General features: G+C 38.0%; 1 protein-coding gene across 1 annotated transcript in view; it reads left to right on the top strand.

The window, feature by feature from the left end:
- The window catches only part of LOC140482990 (putative deoxyribonuclease TATDN3), a 50,943-nt gene that overhangs the window by 5,472 nt on the left and 21,279 nt on the right, over positions 1 to 24,192 (top strand). The window contains exons 2-5 of the mRNA XM_072580809.1: positions 8,248 to 8,280; positions 8,871 to 8,944; positions 15,522 to 15,606; positions 16,784 to 16,846. Coding sequence (XP_072436910.1) covers positions 8,248 to 8,280; positions 8,871 to 8,944; positions 15,522 to 15,606; positions 16,784 to 16,846 — 255 coding nt within the window. The remainder of the gene's footprint in view (positions 1 to 8,247; positions 8,281 to 8,870; positions 8,945 to 15,521; positions 15,607 to 16,783; positions 16,847 to 24,192) is intronic.

The raw sequence follows: 24,192 nt of genomic DNA, 5'->3' as shown, positions 1-24,192 counted from the left end.
TCTGCTATTTCTTCACATATTCCCTTCATGGTTCTTTGAAATAGGAATCCCAATAATTTAAGTGCACAGGGTTCAAGTAATTTCTTTAATACCATCAATTTAAATAATAAACTGCATTAGCTAGTCTAAACATGCCTTTGCTGCTACAACAATCCCAAAAGCCACTGAATTTGAAAATTGATGCAAAGTATTAATTTGATATCTGCATCATTTCCCCAATTTCTCTGACAAACCTGCTCAATCTCCTAATAGTCCAGATACAACTTAAATATTCTCATACTGGTAATGTATTTATAGAAAGTCTGTACTCCTTCCATTTCTTGTTTAAATATTCTCTGGTGTTCATCATTTTATTTGCTATTTTCTCCAAATTAATCTGGGCAAGGTTCCATTTTATTGCACTTCAATTTTTTCAGTTAAATATTCTTGTCTCTAACTTATTTTAGCTTTCCTGTACTTATATTGGATCTATTTATATGGTATCTGCTTCAACACAAATTTCCTATTTTAGGTTTTCTATGTTCCCTAGACTATTGTGCAGTATTGGGTCAAATATGATTTTCTCTTTCTTCAAAAACTACAGCTGCAAAACCTTTTCAACTAAGAAGGCAATCATTAATATATTGTAAGCAAAAACAGCACAATCTTGTTCCTTATTCAAACTGATATTTGGACAGTATCTGCAATTATGACTACAATGTTAGCAATTGTTAATTTAGTTTCTCTCCAGATCTCATCCTCCGTTACTCTTTGATGGTTTGTATTATTTTCCAAATAGAAATTATTTTCTTGAGCCCAATTTTCTGTATATATCCTCATGCTCTCTTATTGTGAATTTTTTTTATTTAATGTTACTATGGTACTTCTGTTTTCTTTATTTCTTCCCTGTCCCTACCAACGATTTTATACTCAGGCATACTTATATAAATTTAAGCATTCAATATTCTTAGGGTACTTGACAGGTTAGGTGTGGAAAAATCGCTTCCCCTTGTGGGAGAATCTAAGACCACACAGCGTAATCTCAATATAAGGAGTTATAGAGTCATAAAATCTAGTTGCCATTTTAAGACAGAGATGAGAAGGAATTTCTTCTCGAGGGTAGTGAATATCTGGAATTCTTTATCATAGAGGATTGGAGAGGCTGAGTCACTATTCAGTGCTGTGTTAGAAAAATTTTTAATCAGTAAAGGAATTGTGCATTATGAAGAAAAGGCAGGAAAGTAGAGGATTATCAACCTTGATCTTTTTGTATGATAAAGCAGTCACAAATGAGCTAAGTGGCCCACTTTTGCTCTTACGTCTTATTGTCAAATATTCACTCCTGGCCCAGCTGCAGTTGCTGTATTGTGTTTTTTTATTTTAAGCAATAATCTTAAATCCTTAATTTTGTTTCCATATCTGGTGCATATTTACACAAATATTAGCTTGAATCCCTGAATGTTACAATTTTACATTTCTTCTTTGACTTCGCATTTAGAGATTCTTAAATTATTTTGTCTTCTGTTATTTTTTCTATCTCATGACCTGTACACCTAAAGCTTATCTTGACTTCCAAGCTGTGAATTGCTTCTCAGAGACCGCCTTTCACATTTGTTTTAAAATACCGTCTCTACTCATGGCATCAAAGATCTCTGCTGTTTGTGTGGATTAAAAAAAAAAGATTTTGGTTAATCTCAACCAAATTGCAGATCCTGAAAATCGGAAATAAGAACAAATAACAAAAAGGTGGAAAAATTCAGAAATTAGACAACATGTTTGGAGAGAAAGAGTTAACATTCAGGTTGACACTTTTTCATTAAAACTTCAAACATTAACTCTGTTTGTCTCCACAGGAGCTGCCAATCTGAATTTTTCCAGCCTATTTTACATTTGATTTACTAAATATAAGTCCACACTGCCAAACCTGCCATACATTTGAGGCAACCCTCAATTTGGTGCAAGATTTCCAAAAGTAGTTTAAACAGATCCAGACTTAGGTGTTTGGGTACAGGACAAGAAAGGAAATATCTGTGCCCTTAACTGCCCAATATTATGAAATAATCTGTCAATTGTCACCTTCACACACTGTTAAAAAAAGTATTGTAGCAACATGGATACAAAATTGGCTGAGTGATGGACAACAGATACTTATAGTTACTGGATGGTATTCGGCTTCGCGCAAATTTGTGGATGAGATCCCCAGGAGAAATAATGGAACCCCTTGCTTTTCCTGACATGTATGAATCCAGAGCTATGGTGTGGAGGTGCTGGTGTTGGACTAGGTGGACAAGGTCAGAGATCACACAACACCAGGTTATAGAACAATAGAACAATACAGCACAGAACAGGCATTTCGGCCCACGATGTTGTGCCGAACTTCTATCCGAGATTAAGCACCCATCCATGTACCTATCCAAATGCCGCTTAAAGGTCGCCAATGATTCTGACTCTACCACTCCCACGGGCAGCGCATTCCATGCCCCCACCACTCTCTGGGTAAAGAACCCACCCCTGACATCTCCCCTATACCTTCCTCCCTTCACCTTAAATTTATGTCCCCTTGTGACACTCTGTTGTACCCGGGGAAAAAGTTTCTGACTGTCTACTCTATCTATTCCTCTGATCATCTTATAAACCTCTATCAGGTCACCCCTCATCCTTTGCCGTTCCAACGAGAAAAGGCCGAGAACTCTCAACCTATCCTCGTACGACCTATTCTCCATTCCAGGCAACATCCTGGTAAATCTTCTCTGCACCCTCTCCAAAGCTTCCACATCTTTCCTAAAGTGAGGCGACCAGAACTGCACACAGTACTCCAAATGTGGCCTAACCAAAGTCCTGTACAGCTGCAACATCACCTCACGACTCTTGAATTCAATCCCTCTGCTAATGAACGATAATACTCCATAGGCCTCCTTACAAACTCTATCCACCTGAGTGGCAACTTTCAAAGATCTATGTACATAGACCCCAAGATCCCTCTGTTCCTCCACCTGACTAAAAACCCTACCATTAACCCTGTATTCCGCCTTCTTATTTGTTCTTCCAAAATGGACAACCTCACACTTGGCAGGGTTGAACTCCATCTGCCACTCCTCAGCCCAGCTCTGCATCATATCTAAGTCCCTTTGCAAATGACAAATGCCCTCCTCACTGTCCACAACTCCACCTATCTTCGTATCATCTGCAAATTTACTGACCCACCCTTTGACTCCCTCATCCAAGTCATTAATAAAAATTACAAACAGCAGAGGACCCAGAACTGATCCCTGCGGAACTCCACTTGTAACTGGGCTCCAGGCTGAATATTTACCATCTACCACCACTCTCTGACTTCGACCGGTTAGCCAGTTTTCTATCCAATTGGCCAAATTTCCCTCTATCCCATGCTTCCTGACTTTCTGCATAAGCCTACCATGGGGAACCTTATCAAATGCCTTACTAAAATCCATGTACACTACATCCACTGCTCTACCCTCATCCACATGCTTGGTCACCTCCTCGAAGAATTCAATAAGACTTGTAAGGCAAGACCTACCCTTCACAAATCCGTGCTGGCTGTCCCTAATCAAGCAGTGTCTTTCCAGATACTCATAAATCCTATCCCTCAGTACCCTTTCCATTACTTTGCCTACCACAGAAGTAAGACTAACTGGCCTATAATTCCCGGGGTTATCCCTATTCCCTTTTTTGAACAGGGGCACAACATTCGCTACTCTCCAGTCCCCTGGTACCACCCCCGTTGACAGTGAAGACGAGAAGATCATTGCCAACGGTACTGCAATTTCCTCTCTTGCTTCCCACATAATCCTAGGATATATCCCGTCAGGCCCGGGGGACTTATCTATCCTCAAGTTGTTCAAAATGTCCAACACATCTTGCTTCCTAACAAGTATCTCTTCTAGCTTACCAGTCCGTTTCACACTCTCCTCTTCAACAATACGGTCCCTCTCGTTCGTAAATACTGAAGAGAAGTACTTGTTCAAGACCTCTCCTATCTCTTCCGACTCAATACACAATCTCCCACTACTGTCCTTGATCGGACCTACCCTCATTCTCATCATTCTCAGGTTTCTCACATAAGCATAAAATGCCTTGGGGTTATCCTTGATCCTATCCGCCAAGGATTTTTCATGCCCTCTCTTAGCTCTCCTAGTCCCTTTCTTCAGGTCCCTTCTGGCTATCCTGTGTCCCTCCACTGCTCTGTCTGAACCCTGTTTCCTCAACCTTATGTAAGTCTCCTTCTTCCTCTTTACTAGACATTCAACCTCCCTCGTCAACCAAGGCTCCCTCACACGACCATTTCTTTCCTGCCTGATAGGTACATACATATCAAGGACACGTCGTATCTGCTCCTTGAAAACGTTCCACATTTCCACCACATCCTTCCCTGACAGCCTATGCTCCCAACTTATGCTCCTCAAATCCTGTCTTACAGCATCGTAATTTCCCTTCCCCCAATTGTAAAATCTACCTTGTTGTGCGCACCTATCTCTCTCCATAACCAAGGTGAAAGTCACAGAATTATGGTCACCATCACCAAAATGTTCACCCACTAACAAGCCCATCACTTGTCCCGGTTCATTACCGAGTACCAAATCCAATATGGCTTCCCCTCTGGTTGGACAATCTACATACTGAGTTAGAAAAGCTTCCTGGACACACTGCACAAACACCGCCCCATCCAATCTACTTGATCTAAAGAGCTTCCAATCAATATTTGGGAAGTTGAAGTCACCCATGACTACGACCCTGTGGCTTCTGCACCTTTCCAAAATCTGTTTCCCAATCTGTTTCTCCACATCTCTGCTGCTATTGGGGGGCCTATAGTAAACACCCAACAAGGGGACTGCAACTTTCCTATTTCTGACTTCAGCCCATACTACCTCCAAAGGCAGATCCCCCTCATACTTCCTTTCTGCAGCCGTTATACCATTTCTAATTAGCAATGCCACCCCCCCTCCTTTTTTACCACCCTCCCTAATCTTACTGAAACATCTGTAACCAGGAACCTCCAACAGCCATTCCTGTCCCTCATCTATCCACGTTTCCGTGATGGCCACAACATCGTAGTCCCAGGTACCGATCCACGCCTTAAGTTCACCCACCTTATTTCTGATACTCCTTGCGTTGAAGTATACGCACTTGAGCCCATCTCTGTGTCGGCAAGTATTCCCTGTCAGTGCTACCTTCTCCACAGCCTCCCTACAGTCTTGGACATCCTGACACACAGCTAGCTTACTTGCTGGACTACAGGTCCGGATCCCATCCCCCTGCCAAATTAGTTTAAACCCCTCCGAAGAGTGCTAGCAAACCTACCCCTATAGTCCAAACCTATAGTCCAACCGGTTTATTTGAAATCAGAAGCTTTCAGCTTGCTGCTCCTTTATCACCTCACCTGTTGAAGAAGCAGCACTCCAAAAGCTTGTGCTTTCAAATAAACCTGTTGGACTATAACTTGGTGTCATGTGACTTCTGACCTAATCCAGAACTAGACCTCTGTGTACAGCGGACAGAATTGTCTCAGGCACAATTCCCATTTATTCAATTATTTAATTAGTTATTAACTTAGAAGTTAGCTTGGAAGTAGTATCAAGTCATAGTCTTTTAGTTTAAAGAACAAAGAAAAATACTTATCAACTACTGGAGGTATAGATGAGAGGATAAACAGCAGCACCTACTTCCTGTTCTGCACCAAATTCCCACCTGCATAAATTTCCTGACTTTAGCACACTTTACAGAGCACTATGTTCCCCAACCATTCTGTGTTTCACATCAGGCACTCTTGAAGCTGACTTCCCATTTGACATAGTCAAAGAGTGTGAATGAATAGTAACCATCTGGATACTAGAGGGAAATGAGAGCCCATGGAGTCATATTCCAGGAAAAGTAAACGCCTTTAAGAAAAGAGGGATAATAATTTGCAGAGAAAATTAGTGAAAGGACTGTCGCCCTTTATTCTGATAAATGTAAAAATAAAATACAAAATTGATACAAAACATTGCAAGCTTGAGTACATATCTTCTGGGGTAATAGACAATGTTCTCAGATAATATTGTGATTGTTTTATATGGATACTTTTTCCTTTGCTTTATCCTGGAGTCTACAAGAATTAAGATAAACCCGTTTGGTAACTACACAAACAACTTCAGACAGTAGTGGAGAAACAACTACACAGAATGAAGCACATTTGATGAGTCCAATGTTCAGGATTAAGGTTGAAAGAATTATTTTTCGATGATATGAGCTAGCATGTGGAGCAAAACAGGATGAATGGAGTCAATATGCCGATCAGTTATAACCGAATACAATTGTGGAATTGGTTTGAGGGGTTCTACGTTCATAAATTCCTAATGTTTGAGAAATCTTTTTAGTAAAGGAAATACAATGTGGAAATTCCTTGAATGTGTTTCACTAGGAAAGGGATGTCAGAGTGACCTTCATGTCTTATATTGTTCAGAATACAATTGTTTAAAAAATGTGAATTTAATGTTTTAGTTTTATTCAATTGTCTATTCCCTTTTATTTCATTGTACTATTTAATGTCAGATGACATTCAAACTTAGTTATTTCCATCAATTTATGAAGTTGAACATATTTGGATGAAAGTTACTGAAGGAATGAAGCTCCGGGCAAGCCAGCTAGCAAATATGTAAAATCTGAATAAACATTTCCTGCTATATTTAAGGAATCATTTGCCTGATACACATTGTGTAAATATAAAATTTATTTATTAAAGTATCCTTAATTTATAAGCAAATTATCTATCCACTGACCTATAGTAAATTTACTTGATCAGATATTATTAACCTAGAATGTATATTCCCAAGCAAAATATTTTGCACAACAATATATAAAGAAAAATATCCTTATGTTCATGCTCCCATTAATAAATGAGAAGAGCACTAGGTGGCGGTCTAAATACACCAAGTTATGCTTCAGTGCCTTTGATCACATTATTTCAGACTTTTAAATATACGTTCTACATATTACAGAATCTACAATTTTCTTATAAGAATCTGGGTGTTACTAATCTACCTAGCAATCCATTGTGGATGTTGTTTATCCTATGTGTAAAACATTATGTTTTGACATTGTCAGAGATTCGTCAATCGTAGCTCTGAATCGGTCACATCTTGTCCAATTCCCTTGTCACATATGAAATGATTATTTCTCGTTGATTTTATTCATTGAGTACCTTGTTTAGATTCATTTTTATTATCTTCAATGTCTGTTTTTCAGTCAAATGGGTTTATTGTTTCAGGAAATTCCTCATTCTGGAATCGTGTTTTAAATTTGTTGACTTCCTCTGCCTCACAACATAGTTATTCTGTTACTGGACAAGTAATCCAGAGGCCTTAATTAATGACCCAGAGATATGATTTCAAATCCCATCTGGAAGCTAGAGAACTTAAACTCAGTTATTAAATAAATCTGGAGTAACAAGATAGAATCAGTAATAGTGACTGTAAAACTACTAGATTGTTTTTAAAAACCAAAGCAGAATTTGCTGGGGAAACTCAGCAAGTCAGGCAGCATCTGTGGAGATAAAGCAGAGTTCACATTTCCAGTGACCAGATGTGACATTAACTCTGCTGTCTCCCCACAGGAACTAGCAGATCTGTTGAGTTTCTCCAACAATTTCTTTTTTTTTTGTATTGATCTCCAGCGTCCACAGGTCTTTATTTTTGTTTTGTTTTTAAAAAAATCTGCTTCACTAATTTCATGGAAAGAAATCTTCTACCCTTTCATGCCTTTGTCCATACACGGTTTGCAATCCATGTGATTTATTCTTAACGGTAGAAAATTGTAATTAGCTAGGGTCTTCATCTAATATGGAACTACATATCCATAATATGGTTACATGTAAGCTCAGTTGGAGTCTCAAGGCTATACAGACAGGTTGAGTGCAGACTGGGGGCTGGCAAAATGGCTGCATGAGCTATTTTGTGGACTTGACCATGACACCTCTGAGGTATCAGGTTGGCTTTTCTGAGGTAAGAATGTCTAGTGTAATAAATTTAAAAGGATGCATGCAGGATACTATACTTTTTAATTCTACATTTGTGTTAGATTGCCTGAAAAGATTCCAGTTTTCATAATGGTATTCAATACAGGAAAATATACAACATAGCACATACCTAAAGACTGCTGTCATTAATGCTCAATAGTATTTTTAATTTGCACAATTATCTTCGATAAATTTCATTTAAATAAACTCATCATTTGGATATGGATAGCGTTACTAATCTTGTTGTTTTATTTTAGGATATTGATGCTGTGATAGAACAAGCTAAAAAGGTACAATGTTCATTTATTTCAATTAATTCTCAATAAAGAAAGCACATATTAATGTGCTTCTTTGCACGTAATCATCAAAATAAAATTATTTTAAAATTGGTATTGTTGGTGTAATGGCTATAAGTACTAGTCGCAAATTTCCTCCAAACCTCTCTGGCAATAAAGTGTAACAATCCTGTTTACACATGCACTTCTGGTGAAATTGCATGAGTTTGAGTATTTCTAAACAATTCTACGCTTATGATTTGGCAATCTTTTAAATATCAATTTTACCCAATCTGGACAATATTTTTATATTGGACAGTCTGGTGAGAATGCAATGATGTGTTTCTGACAATATGTAGTCTAGCTGTTTCACAGAAAACTCAAGTAAACAGTGCAACAGAATCAGTATCACAACGGACACTCCAGCTAATGTGGAGTATCATGTGACAAGGTGGGTTATCAACTTAGCTTCCATTCCTGATAATGATGTAGCTTTTAGTTAGAGCTGAGCAACTGTGTTTATATTTTGGATTGCACCTTGAACACAAAATGCTATTGCTGATTTGAGTATGATAATCTAGCACAGCAATTTTTGATCTTCACAGGCTGGACTTCTAGCTCTTGTGGCAGTAGCAGAGCATTCTGGAGAATTTGAAAGGCTTATAGAACTTTCAGAGAGGTAAGTACACCATATCATTTGCAGTTATTTGCGAAATATCCAAACTTTTAATTTAATCTGATCTGTTAGTACTAAAAGTATCATGTGTTGTATTATGGACCAGTATAGATTTGGTGGGTCTTTGGTTTTATTCAGATTTATGCAGAAATAGTTGACTTTAACTGAGATTTAGCAGAGGTATTAATGTCAGCTTTATTATTATTGAGCTAAGAATGGGTAAATAAAACACACTGCAGTCCAGCAATTCATAGAAGCAGGAGTAAGTTATTTAACCCCCTGAACCTGCCCTACCTTTCAATGAGATCATGGCTGGTCTGCAGCCTATTTCATATTTCATGTGGCCTTTAGCCCATTTCCTTTAATATATTTGCTTCATAAAAAATAATCTATCTCAGATTTAAAATTAAAACTGATCTAGTATCAACTGCCAATTGTGAAAAAGAGTTCAAAGATCTACCACCTTTTATGTGTAGAATTGCTTCCTAATATCTCTCCTGAATGGCGTGGCCCTAATTCTTTTTTAGATTATGGCTCTATTTCTAGAATCTCCAACCAGTGGAAGTAGTTTATCTGCCCTACCTTTTCCAGTTAATATTCGGAAGACTTTGATCAGATCATCTCATATCCTTCTAAATTCTAGAGAAAACATGCTAATTTTCATAATCTTTCCTCATAAGTTAGCCCCTGAAATCCAGGTATCATTCTTGTAAACCTATGTTGTAGTCCTTTCAAGACCAATATATCCTTCCTGAGGTGTGGTGCGCAGATCTGCTCACAGCATTTCAAATGAGCTAACCAGAGTTTTCTAAGAAAGTGTGTGTATGGACATTGGAATAAAGTGTAAGGGTCCCTTAGCTAAGTCGCACATTACATTCACATGAAGAATTGACTCTTCACTGACAAACTAAAGCATTGCACCATCTGTATCCATAAATAGCAGTTTGTGTCAGATCCATTTGAAGTGATACTGCTTAAATGGATGAAGAAAAACCTTTAGTCTGAAACTGTTAAAGTGATAAATGTATCACATAGTGTCAATTTTGTGTTTCTGCAGTTAATAGAAGGCATTCATAATTTATTTTTTTCAAAGGACTCAGGTCCTGGACAAAACTACAAATCACCTAATCTGCTCAAATCTCCTGATTTTAAAGAAGAATAGAGTATGGCATGCAACCATTTGGGGAACAGTTACATTCAAAAGAAATCATTTGTGCTAATAGTTCATGGTAAATATATACCTTAACCATATGTGAACCATTATTGAATATTACATCTTCAGTGTTGAAATTGCAATGCAATTGAATGCCAAACTCACTGAAATTTGGCCTCCAATGCAACCCTCTCCTTTGCCCCAACTTCAGTGATGCTTTCAGATGTCTACATTTCTTTCCCTCATCTCTCAGTCATGCCTGTCCTCTTTACAATCCAACTAAAAATCCACCCTTTCGTGAAAAGGCTTTTTGGCAGTCCATTCCTTTTATTTTTAGAATTACATCACTGTAAATCACCTTGGGACATTTTCAACTGAAAAGATTCAACATAAGTGCTAGTTGCCCTAGTAATATTTAATTTACTAGTCATGAAATATTTGAGTAAAAGCATGCCAATTTCAATTTAAATATTCTCTTTAAAATTCTGCGAAGATTTAAATAAGTGACAAGTCATATCAACAGGATCAAAATTTCTATTTCAAATCAACTTATGAAACCAGGTCAAGGCCATATCATGCAGTTTAATAATAAGTAACATAAGAGTACCAAAAGAGCAAAATGACCTACTTGATAAAAGGATTGTTACACTATTTCAATTGATGATTCAAGCGTAAAGTGTCTTCTTTTAGAACTGCTTCTTGGCGAGCTCAAATGTTTGGAACAAAGAGCTATTTACAGCAATCTACAAAATCTGGAACCAATTTTATGAGGGAACTATTTAAAGTAGCACATAACTATTTCAAAAGTAATTTTGAAAAAATATCTAACAATATTTCACATATTTTCTGCTTTCTTTCACATTTTCTCCCCCTCTTGAAGGTGCTGATACCTTGAGACGCTAGTCTTTAGAATGTTCTTCCTTGTTTTTGGCAGCTTATTCAAACAGATTCATCAAAGGGTTGAATATTCGAAGCAAACTAGTCACAGCAGCAGTAAACTTCAATTTAAAAATAACTGCTGCGTCACTGAAACGAGGCATCATAGATATATTATATGTATTGAATGTCTTTTAAAATGTTCATGTTAGTTAACTGCCTCAAATGAATTTGCTAGCTTCTTTTTGATTCCATTGCCATTTCACAGCAGGGTGTCAAATTCCTCACTACAGAATAAAAATTGGATAGTTTCCATTAAGGACAGCTAATCACAATAAGTTTGGACATCGAGTTGAAAGTCTATGTTGAATTTCTTATCCTTGCAATTTCTGCAAGTAGTTACTAGTTAACAATCAGGAGGACAACTGCTAATTTCTACTCTTCTAGAAAAGAGAAGATTGGGACTGATCATAGCTGTTGAGGGCAATTGTAGTGTTTTCAATATTAATTGGATTGGGGTGCTTTAAAAAAAACAAACCATGGTTGAATTTTGCGTTGGGGAGTGAGGTCCTTGAGTGCTAGCCTCAATTGCAGAACTTGGCCAATTACCCCTGCAGCCATTTACTGGTCTTATCTCCTGAATTGGCTGGAGAAAGATCTGCTTTCCTCATTGGAGAGGATGCCCACTTCAGAACTCCAGCCAGTCAAACTCACCAGGAGTACTCTCCACTTCCGGGATAACATTGTGTCCCTCAAAAAGCAATATGAAATCCAGATGAGGTAAAATTTGTCAGGCCCAGGCTTGTGGATCCTGGGAATGGGTTTGGGTGATCAGGATCAACATGGTGAGATATACAGGACAAACATGAATTGAGGGAGACAGTGATTGAAATACTTTTGGGTTGAGGGCCTCCAATGGGCACATGATGAGATGGGAATGTTGACATCAAAACCTTTTCCTCAATAAAATATGGCTACAACAACAACTGAAAAAGGTCAACACCATCCAGGGTAAACCAGATCTGATAGTAACACTTCAATCACTTATACCTCGCCCCATTGCCTCACAATAGCGACAATGTGTACAATCTACACAAAGCTCCAACAACTCACCAAGGTTCCAAAGACTGGTCTTCCATACCTTTGACCTTTAGCACCTAGAAGGACAATGGTAGCACATAAATGGTACATCATCACCCTCAAGCTCCCTCCAAGCCAAATGTGATCCTGACTTCTTACTATATTACCAATCCTTTACCATTGCTGGGTAAAAGTCCTGGAACTCTTATTCCTAACAGTATTGTGAATATACCTGTACCACAGTGAGTGTGCCAAAACCACATGGGGGACTGCAGTGGTTCAATAAGCATTGTCAACCCCACCTTCTCTTGGACAATTAGGGATTAGTAATAACTTCTTGCCTAGCCAGTTATGCTCACATCCTATGAGTGAATTTTTAGAAAAAGGAATATCTAGTATAGGTTTGCCTAAAATTTTGTGCTATGGTTTTCCAGCACCAACTGACTTCCTCCTTAGGTTCCAGCCCCAGTTCAATTCAGTGTATGCAGTATCAAGAATGGCTGAAGGCATTAGATACTGCAATGGCTGCGAACCCTGAAACATTCTGGTGAGAGTACGTATGAATGGGGCTACAGAACTAGCAACTTTCCCATCCAAGCTGTTCCAGTATAACTGCAAAACTGGCATCTACTCAATAATGTGGAAATTTGCATAGGTATCTCCTGCGTGCAAACCTCATCACTAGTTGGAGACATTCTCAGCAGAAAGATGTTGTAGTTATTGGAGGTCAATCGAAGATATTGCTGCAAGAGTTTCTCAAAGTAGTGTCCTAGGGACAACCATTTTCAGTTGCTTCATCAATGACCTTCCTGCCATCATAAGGTCAGAAGTGGTGATGTTGTTGATCATTGTACAGTGTTTGATTGGCAGCCATCCATCACCTTCAACATTCACTACCTTCACTGCTGACACTCAGTGGCAGCAGTATGTCCCATCTGTACAGTGCACTGCAGTAATTCATCAAGCTTCTTCTAACAACAACACCTTCCAAATCTGTGACCTCTATTACCTGGATGAGCAATTGCAGCAGATGCAGAGCAACACCATCTGAAAGTTTCCCTCCAAGCCCCACACTATTCTAACTTGAAACTATATTACTGTTTCTTCATTTTGGCTGTGTCAACTTTCTAAAATTTCCTTCTGAACACTATTGTGGGACTCTACACCCCAAAAACTGCAGCAATTCAAGAAGGCAATTAATCACGTCCTGCTCCAAGGTTATTAAGGATGAGCAATCAATTTAGGGCTAGCCAGTGATGTCCATGTTCCATGAATGAATAGAAAAAGCTTTTCATCATTTTCTGTCTCCCAATATGATGTCTAATAGGTTGCTGTTCGAATTCCCCTCCACCCTGTGTTGTCATGTATGTTGGTAAATTAATGGTCTGACCTAATCTCACAGATACGTTTAAATGTCCTTTTATGGTTTCATTGCCTCATAGTTCCTCCCTATCCCAATTATCACCAATCCCACATTTTTATACAAGGCGCCTATCTAATTGTCTCCCCCAATATCACAATTACAGTTAATTATTTTATTGTATTTCAGTCTCGTAATTCATCCCACTGTATGTTGTACCCAATTGCATATTTTGTTGTTTGCTCAATTTGCAGAGATAAGTTCTTGTTTGACGATTCTAACTTCTATGCAAACAAGTAGCTAATGCTGATTGATCAGAAATACCAAACCTATATCATCACTGTTAACAAATCCAGTTACTGAATCTAAAAAAACTCTTAATATAATCTAAATGGATACTTGGCCTGGTCAAAGGAGAAAAATTGCTTCTTTGATTTCAGGTGAGAAAGAAATTTACTGATGTGGTGAGTCAGGCAGAAGATTTTTGTGATATTCTGGCAGAGTTTCCTGCTTGATATAACTTGTGCACACAATTTCATTCCAAATCTTTGATGACGTAAGTTCGGACAGAAACCGAACAGTATAATTGAGTGGGTGAAAGCCCTGTGTGGTGTGTTTTGAGATAGAGATCAAAAGCTCTCAGATTTGATTCTTGATTTATGATAAGTCATTGATTTAAACAAGCATGACAGTGAAAGCAGTGTTCCCAGGTTAGAAAGGAAGTATCTAATTCCTGCTGGAAAAGTATACATAAATAAATGTTGGGAGAGGACAGGACCAAATTTAGCTCTGATGCTTCATTTCTAAACCCCATTAATAAATGTTTCATATAAATGGTTTTAATGGGCTCTAAGCAGACTGAATTAGTTTTCAAGCAGACTTAAAGGTTTTGAACTAACTTATGTTTGTGAAAAACAGATTAAATAATGTGGTTCATTGTTGATATCTCTGACAGTTTTTCACTTATTTATTTGTAGGATATTCCACATATGTTTCATAAGATACAATTTTCTTTTAATAAAAATAACAAATTGGTTAAACTCATTATATTATTTCTGGTCATTCTTTCTGGTCATTCTTTCCAACATCAATCATATATCTATGGTATTGATCCTTTCATGGTTGCCAACATCAATGATTATTGTTTCGGACAGCTTGTTCTCACAATTTCTTCCTGTCCTGTTCCATCCTGTTTCACCCTGTTGGCTGCCTTTTGCACATTTTATAAAATTACATGTTGATTCACACTAACCTGTTAGGAAGATGGTACTTTTTTAATCAGTGTAGACAAAACCACCCATATGGTTCTGTCAGAACTTGCACAGTGTTGAACAATGTTTGAAAATATTTAAACTTGTACTGACTTGACATGATTAACATTGCAAACAGATATAGTCACAGAACTTGATTGTTAAACTTACATTGTAGAAAAGTGAAGTAGGGAAACACCAGAATAGATAAAGCAGTCCAAGCTTGCTTTTGACACCTAGATGAAAGTAGTCCTCTCTATTCATGATGACACATCATTAATCATTTCTACTTTTGAGGTAGATACAGTTTTACTATAGGATCTGTAGACTTGCAGTATTCAATAGATTTTAAAGTAGATGGCATCCAAAACTCATAAAACAGGTGCTCTTTAATAAATAATTTGCACTGCAGATTTATGCATTGTCACGGTTAGACTTGTATAACATAGAGTAGTTGAGGCATTTAAGACAACACTAGGTGAATGCATGGGAGAGACCTCAAAGAAGAAAGTGTTGATAGATGAAAGTAAGATAGGAAAAGACTCATGTAGAGTATAAATGCCATCATAGTCTAGTTAGGCTGAATGATCTGTTCCTGTGCTGTTAATTCTAGGTAACAATTCAGTTAAATGGAATATTTGCTCATTAAGTTAACCTACAAAAAAAAAGTGTGAAACAGCCTAAACAACAGTAGGCCCTGTTAAAGTGCATTGAATGCAGGTTATGCCATTGTGAAGATTTCATGATTGAAACCGCTAAAGAAAAAGGAATACCTGTATAATACTCCTATTTACCTTCTATGCTTCCTTTATGTAGCTTATATTTCTCATTGACAAAATAGTATTGACCATTTATTTTCAGGTATTCACGATTTGTGCTACCATGCCTTGGTGTTCATCCAGTGCAAGGAAATCTACCACAAGAACAGCGTGCAGCCACTTTGCAGGTAATTGCAGGCAAATATCAGTGTCATTTTTCAAGATTTAAGTGTGGAGTTTCATTGCTTTAGGTTTTGAATTGTTTTTGATAACATTAGACGTATCAGTTTTAAATTTTAGAAACGTTTGTAATGTCTTTTTTTTTCAATTCTTTTTATCTTGTGATTTTTGGATTCATCAATTTGAATTCATCTTTCTCTGTAACCCTTCTCCTGTTCATTTCTCAAACTTTTTATTTCATTGATACATGAATCACAAAAGGTTAGCATGCATGTATAGCAAATGATTAGGATAGCAACTAGAATGTTGGCATTTATAGCAAGGGTAATGGAATATACAAGTACCTGTAGGAATGTTTTACTCCAGTCTTGGCGAAACCACATCTGGAATAAGGTGTACAGTTTCAATCTCTGTGTCTGGAAAAGGATACAGTTGTTTTAGAAACAGTTCAGAGAACTTTTTTCTGGGATAAAAGGCTGATCTTATAAAGATCAGTGTTTGCAAATCCCTTTTGGATTTTAATAGAGTGAGAGATAATCTTATTAAAATATATAAGTTCCTGAGGGGACTTGATCAGGTGGATACTGAGAGGATGTCTTCTCTTGTGGGTGATTAGAACTAGGGGACACAGTTTAATAATAAAAATTCTCTTTTAATACTGAGATCAGGATGATTCTTTTTCTTTTGGGAGTCATTAGTCTGTGGAATTTTCTTCTCTAGGAATTAGTGGAAGATGGGTTATTGAATTCTTTCAAGACTGAGTTGGACAAATTTTGAATGGCAAGTGAGTCAGGATTATGGAAGAGGGGCTGCCAGGAAAGTATAGTTGAGACTACAATCATCAGATTTACAATGATCTTATCAAATGGCAAAACACGCTGGAAAGACAAAATACCCCACTCCTGTTTCCATGTGTTTTTTTTAGAGATATACTCTGTTGTTTAATAACGTCCTAAATTCCTTATTGTTCAAGTTGTGCTCACGCTACCAGTGGGTTCGTAGACAAAAAGTATAGAACCTAGCAGCACAATTGTAAGCCTGACTAATGGGGTGCACCATGAGATGCTGTTTGTGAAACATTTGGTCCTTTGTGTTTGTGTTTTGTCAACAAGTAAGCATTGATCTCAAATGTTCATTTTGGATTGTTTGTTCTCTATTTATCAAAACTCATTTTCTCTCCACCAGGATTTGCAGACTGCACTTCCATTAATAGAAAGATATAAAGAACATTTACTTGCAATTGGAGAGGTAATTTCATTCAGTTTTACAGATGTTCTGTTTTATTCTATTCATTAAACATAGATCCTGGGCAACAAAGAAATCAGACAAAATCCATATTGTAAAGGTAAGAAATAAAAAGAGAAAGACGACATTGATGGGAGCTATCTGTATAACCCCCAACAGTAGCTGTACAATGGGACAGAGAATAAATCAGGTGATACTGAGGGCATGTAATAAAGACAGTACGTTAATCATAGATGACTTTAATCTTTATGGAGTTTGGGCTGGTCAGACTGGAAGAGGTAGCTACAAAGAGGAATTCATGGAGTGTATTTGGCACAGTTTTGTAGAACAATATGTTATAGTTCTAACCAGGGATCAGGCTGTTTTGGATCTGGTGATGTGTAATTAGGCAGGTTTAATAAATGATGTCAGAGTAAAAGACACCCTTAGAAGCAGTTGACCATTGCTTGAAAGAATTTAGCATTTGGCTTGAGAGGGAGGGATTTGGATGGGAAAGAACTGTGCTTAAATAAGAGTAATTATAAAGGAATGAGGGCAGAGTTGGCTGGAGTAAATTGGGAAAGGTAGTTGAGGAACAATGGCAGACATTTTAAAAAAATGATTACTGGCTTACAACTAAGATATATGCCAGTGAGGAAGAAGAATTGTATGAAAGGGATAAGCCAAATATGGTTAACCAGGACAGTTAAGGAAAGCATCAAATTGAAAGAAAAAACAATGTGGCAAAGGTTAGAGGTAAGCCAGAGGATTGGGAAAGTTTTAAAAGCCAACACAAGATGACCAAAGTAAAGGACAAAATAAACTTTAAGGGTAACCTTGCAAGCAATATCAAGACAGGTGACATCCTTTAAATACACGAAGAGAGAAGCCAAAGTGAACATGGGCCCCTTTGAGAACAAGGCTGAGGAAGTAATAGTGAGGAACCATGAAATCGCCGAGGAGTTAAATGAATACTTTGCATCAGTCTTCACAGTAGAAGACAAAAATGGTATTCCAACATTACTAAGGGGAAAAGGGAGGAAAGGAAATAAATACAATAAGTATCATTAGAGAACAAGTGCTAGGCAAAATAGTGCAGCTAAAAATGTATAAGCCTCCTGGACCTGATGGGATGCATCTAGGATATTCGAGCATCTAAGTACAGGGATAGTGGATGCTCTGATAGTAACCTTCCAAGAATGCTTAAAATTTAGAAGAGCAACTGGAAAACTGCCAATGTAATACCTTCATTTAAAAAACAGGTTAACTGTGAGCCAGTTGGTTGAACATCTGTTGTTAGAAAAATATTACAGTCCATTATAAAGGATGTAATAGAATACTACCAACTGCAAGATTCCTTCTAACCTATGCAACATTCTCTTTTGAAACAATATTTCTTGTTGCTGGATCAATATCCTGAATTCCCTTCCTTATAGCATTGTGGATACACATACATTCCAAAGACTGCCGCAATTCAAGAAGGCAGCTCACCATCACCTTCTCCAAGATAATTAAGGATAGGTGATAAATGCTGGGCTGGCCAGTGATGCCCACATCTTATGAATGCATAAAGTAAATGTAAAACATATAGAGCATACCGGAATAAATTATACAGACCAGATTCATTGGTGATTTATTTTGGAATAATAAATGCAAATTTTCTACAACTCTTTAAGTTATATGATATGTAATTTAATTGTGTAACTTTTAAAGTTCTGTAATTTTGGGTCTTGAGGTGACTTAGATTTTTTTAAAAATGGAATTTTTTTCATAGGATGAAATTTTGATATATGCAAAATGAGTACAGCAATTTGAAACATTATATATGCTGGAGAAGAGCAAATTAACTTTGGATCTTTGGATCCCATTGGGTATTTCTTTGTTATTTTAGTTTTTTTATAGTCCAGTTGATAGCAATTAGTGGTTATGATTATTCAATAACTCCATTATCATTATATCATTGCAATTGATGGGATGGTAGAAGGGAAACTAGATGGACCAAAATTCTCTTACATCAAGCAATTTCTGTTGTTCTCTGAAAGCAGTGCAATGGCATACTCAGTAGTTATTCAATGCTTACTGATGAATAAGGCCAGGTTCTATATTTCATGGACAAAGTGTGTTTGTACATTTCGTACATCTACCCAGGCATTCACTCATTAACCAATACAGCAATTTAAAAACACAGCTGTGATACTCATTAGTATAGAGGACTTCTTACTTTAAAGTAATTGTAAGTTCCTCTGAGTTTATTGCCTTCTGCTGCTTGTTATGGTGTTGGTGGAGACCAGTAACTTGAAGATAAATTTTAAACTCTCAGCATTAACTGAAAGACTTCTACTATTAGTACTGACACTAGAAGTGTGCATATGTCCTTCTAGTCTTGCTACCCTACTGCTCTCATACACATACACACGCAAACCAATCAAAGACACCCTCATACACACGGGCGCTCTCTCTTTCACACTTTATTCATTCATGGGATGTGGACGTTGCTGGCTCGGCTAGCATTTCTTGTCCATCCCTAATTGCTGGTCAAACATGTAGGCCAGACCGGGTAAGGACAGCAGATTTCTTTTCCTAAAGGACATTAGTGAAGCATTCAGGAAGAAAACATTTTTGGTCAGTAATGATTAATTCTTGAAAGAAACAAGGATGAAGTCAGGAAAGTTCAGGTGGCTGGCATCCTGGCAGATATCGACAGGTCATGAAACATATACAGTTTTCTCTGGGATCTTTGCAGATCAGGAAATATCAGTGTGACTTTATTTGTAACTACCAACTCACACTAGTAAATCACTCTTGTGTCCAGTTGAATATTTACATATCTAGCTTGTTGCCATCAAATGGTGAGGAGTACAGAGGAAGAAAGGGGCTAAATCAAAATGGAGTTGGATGGAGAGATAAAAGCACTGTATCCCACCATCTCTAAAAGGCATTGAGAGTATTGGCGGACACTGCATGGTCCCTCTCCAAGGACTCCCAAGCAAGAATGTAGTCTTGGAAGAGGGGCGGGCAGTTAGCAGAAATGACCACCTCCGCAGTCTACTGCCTGGACCTGCTAATAGCCAACTTGGGCCAGACCCATGAGCAGACCCATGAGGAGGTACACTGATCTGCCCACATCCCTTTGCACCGGATGCCCAAAATATATTTTCTAATCAACCTGTTCAGTGATGTTCCTACGCAGCTCTTGGAGCAGGTCAGACTTGAACCCACAGTTCCGGGTTCAGTGGTAGGGTCATACCACTGTACCACAAAAATCCTTGGGTCTGCTTTATTTCTGTTCCTTTTGTTTTTCATATCTAGAAGTGTTAACTCATACAACCGAACAGCTTTCCCACCACCAAATCACTATAACTTTATTTGTTTACAACCAGCAACAAACACCAGTAAACCACCATACAGCCAATTGGATATTTATGTGCAGAAGCCCTTAAAGTACAGTACAAAAGCTCAAAAGTGAGTCGGCCATTGTGGGGGGGTGGGGTTGAGGGAAGGGGATAAATCAAAATTGAGTCAGTGAGGGAAATATCCCTCACAGTGCTCACCTGTCTCTAAACGCTTTGAAAGCTTTGAACGATACCATGTGCTCCTCCTTCAGTGATACCGAGGCATGAATATAACCACAGAACAGGCAGACAGTCAGCAGAGATTACTCACTCCACAGACTGCTGACTGTTTATCGCCAATTTTGCCAAGCCCAGGAGCATACCCACGAGGGGTCCGCTGATGTGTGCACATCCCTCTGCACCTGATGTTCAAAGATCAGGAGCATGGGGCTGAAGTGCAATAAACTTCTTAACAAAAGATATTTTTAAATAACTAAGAAGGGAGGGCAATCATCAACAACAAATATAAACATGATCTACCACCTTCGCAGTGCCACAAAATAAGCAGTTGGGCTGTGCGTGGGTCTGCTTCATATATTTTCTAATCAACCTGTTCAGTGATGGTACTACACAGCTCTTGGACCAGTTAGAACTTGAACCCAGGCCTCCAGAATGAGAGGTAAGGACACTTCCACAGCACCACAAAGTTTTCTTTAAATTTAGTAATCAATCTATCCAGCGATACCATCACACACCTCTGGAGTACATGGGACTTAAAACAGTCTTATTCATGGTCCAGTGTATAGCTGAGCCAGCCATCACATTATAGATGTTTTCTCATCAACACGTTCATACATGTTATGATGCACCTCTGGAGCTGGTGGGGTCTGAACCCAGATTTCCTGATCCAGAGGTAGGGAAACTACCACTGTACCACAAGAGGTCCCATATTTGCTTAATTACTTTTTTTCATTCTTTTTAATCCGGAAATGTTATCACACGTAACCAAGTGGCTTTTCCATCACCAAAGCACTGTGACATTTTTTTCTACCTACTATTCACCACAAGTAAATCATTTGTGCAACCAATTAGATGTTTTCATGTAAAGCCCATTACGGGTAATGCAAACCATCAACAGTGAGGGAGGGATAGGGAGAGCAGGAGGGGATTGAGCCTCGTGTATCAATCTGTTCAGAGATGTTATGACACCCACCTGCAGCAGATCGGACTTGAGCCTATAGGGACAGTACCTCTGCACTACAAGAGTTCTCACACGGTCTGCTTTAGTTTCTTAAAATTAGCCTGTTCAGAGATGTTATTACATACCTCTAGAGTAGGTGAGACTTGAACTCAGGCCTCCACAACCGGAGATAGGGACACTGTTCCACAAGGGATTTCTGGGTCTGCTGTTTTTTCCTCTACATCCGGAAATGTTACAGCACACAATGAAGTGACTTTCCCACCACCAAATCACTGAGAGTTTTTTTTTAGCTGTTAACCACCACCAGTAATCACCAATGCAGCTAATTAGAAGTATAAATGCCAAGCCCACTGTGGGCAATGCACTGTATCTGCTTTATGCGATAACTTTGAACCAACCTTCTTAGAGATGTTATTACACACTTCTGGAACAGATGGGATTTGAACATCGGCCTCCTGGCTCAGAGGTAGGCATTCTACTCGGGTGATGAATTCTAGTTGGTCAGTCCAGTTACTAAAAGAATTCATACTTATTGAACTCCACCAGGAGATTAATTAATGATTCCCTCAGGGCTCATAGAGATTATCATACCCTTCTTCAAAAACAAGATTGAGAAGCTTATGGAATTATTTGTCACAAAATTGAGGCTATACAATCAACTGTTACTGCTATTAGCCACCCTTTCTTTCATCCACCAGTCCAAAATTCCTCTTAAGTCTCTCTTTGCTCCAAGTCCTAAATTTACATTCTACACTGATTTCTTTTCCATCAGCCCTCTCTGAGCTCATCTTATCCATGATACCAACCTGTTACTCCCTTGACTCTGTTCCCACTTAGTTGCTAATCAAACTACTTCTCTTTCTGATTATCACATTAACTGAAATTCTTAATGTTTCTCTTTCCTCAATTTGTTACCCTTCCCTTTCAATCTGCCGTCATTATTGTTCTCAAAAAAAAACAAACAACCAGTAACTCCTCCATCATTCAAACTATCACCTCGTCTCCAACGTCCACCTACTCTTCAAAGTCTTCAAGCATATTGTCACCTGCTAAATCCTGCTTTTCAGAGACTCAGTAACTTTGAATTCTCCAGTAGGTTATCCTCAGCACCTGCCATTGTATTGAAACCGCTTTTAGCAAAGTGACAAATATTATCTTGTCTGTTTGTAACAAAGTAAACTGTACCTTCTTGATCTTCTCAGGTTAAGTCAATACAGTTTTGAAAACAAGTTACAGGTCAGAGAGTAAAGAGACATTCCGGAATCCTATTTCTGGTACAGCAGGAAATGGTAAAACTATATATTGATTAAACCAGAAGAGAGAAATAACAAACAGGTGAATAAACAGCAGTGCTAATTGACAGGTCAGAGTGTATGGCCCCAGTAGCAATTCTATAAATGAATGCGTGAACTGTAAAGAATAAATAAGCTATAGGACAAATTCAAATTGGAGATTTTAGCGTAGTAGCCGTTACTGAGACGTGGCTGCAGCATGGTCAGAATTGGAAACTAAATATGCCAGACTTTAGCTTTACAGGACGGATAGGGAAAATTGCAAAAAGAGTGAAGTAGCCTTACTGATTAGAAACAAAATCACTTGTGGTGTGGGAAGCTATACTGACGGGAAAGCATCCCATGGAGACCTTATAAATGGAACTGAGGAATAATAAAGGATCTAAAACAGTAATAAGTGTTTTGTACAGACCCCTTGGTAGCAGCTGTGAAGTGCTAGATTATATAAATGCAGAAATTAGGCAAGTGTGTAGTAAAGCCATGGTAGTATAATGGAGAATTTTGACTTGAACATAAATTGCGAGAGGTAGAAGTAGTTGTCAGAAAGGTAGTGAATTTCTGGAGTGTGTCTGGGTAAGTTTCATACAGCAATATGTCCTTAATGCAACAGGGAGGCCACCAATATTGGATTTAATAATGCGTAATGAGCCAGATTTAATTAGTAACCTAATTATGTATGAACTTTTATCAAATCATGATTATAACATATGTTTGAAAATGAAATGCATGAGTCAGCTACTAGAATTTTAAATTTAGGTAAAGCAGACTTTAATAACATGAGACAAATTGGTCACAGAAATCTAGGAAAATCTGCTAATTCATATAACAATTGAGGGATGGAGAATGTTTAAACAAACATTTAATGCAATACACAAGCAGTTTGTACCACTGAAAGGGAAAAGGTCTATTTCACATAGAAAAAACAGCTATGCCAACTAAATAGGTAAGATTTGGAAATGCCAGTGTTGGACTGGGGTGTACACAACACCAGGTAATAGTCCAACAGGTTTATTTGTAAGGACCAACTTTCAGAGCGCTGGTTTGTGGAGTATAAGATCGTAAGACGCAAAATTTATAGCCAAAGTTAACAGTGTGGTGTAACTTAAATTATATATTGAAAAAGACCTGGATTGTTTGTTAAGTCTCTCGTCTTTTAGAATGAACCTGTTGGTTTCAATTCTTTCATATGTAAATCACAGAACTTTTTAAAAGTTACATTCTCAAGTGAACTTTAACAATTGGCGTCATGTCGGCCCAGATAATGTGTTTAAGGTGCCCTGTGTGAGACTGTTTGTCTGTGCCACAATGTTCAGACTGATTCTAATGTAAAAAATGGATTTGTAGAATCTTACATGGATTCATGCAGTTTTTGAGCAAAATAATATGAAATTATATGCAAGTACCCACAAACGTTTATGTGTGTGTGTGTGTGTGTGTTGGGTTGGGGTTATGAGTGTCTGTGAGAGAATGTGTGTATGTGCATGAGTGTGGGAGTGTATGTTTGAGCATATGAGAGAGGGTCTGCATGAATGTGTGGGTCTGTAG

This window comes from Chiloscyllium punctatum, chromosome 11, assembly GCF_047496795.1.
Source record: "Chiloscyllium punctatum isolate Juve2018m chromosome 11, sChiPun1.3, whole genome shotgun sequence".
NCBI classification, from domain to species: Eukaryota; Metazoa; Chordata; class Chondrichthyes; order Orectolobiformes; family Hemiscylliidae; genus Chiloscyllium; species Chiloscyllium punctatum.
The sequence above is the reverse complement of the archived record's forward strand: the minus strand, read 5'-3'. Positions and strand labels throughout refer to the sequence as shown.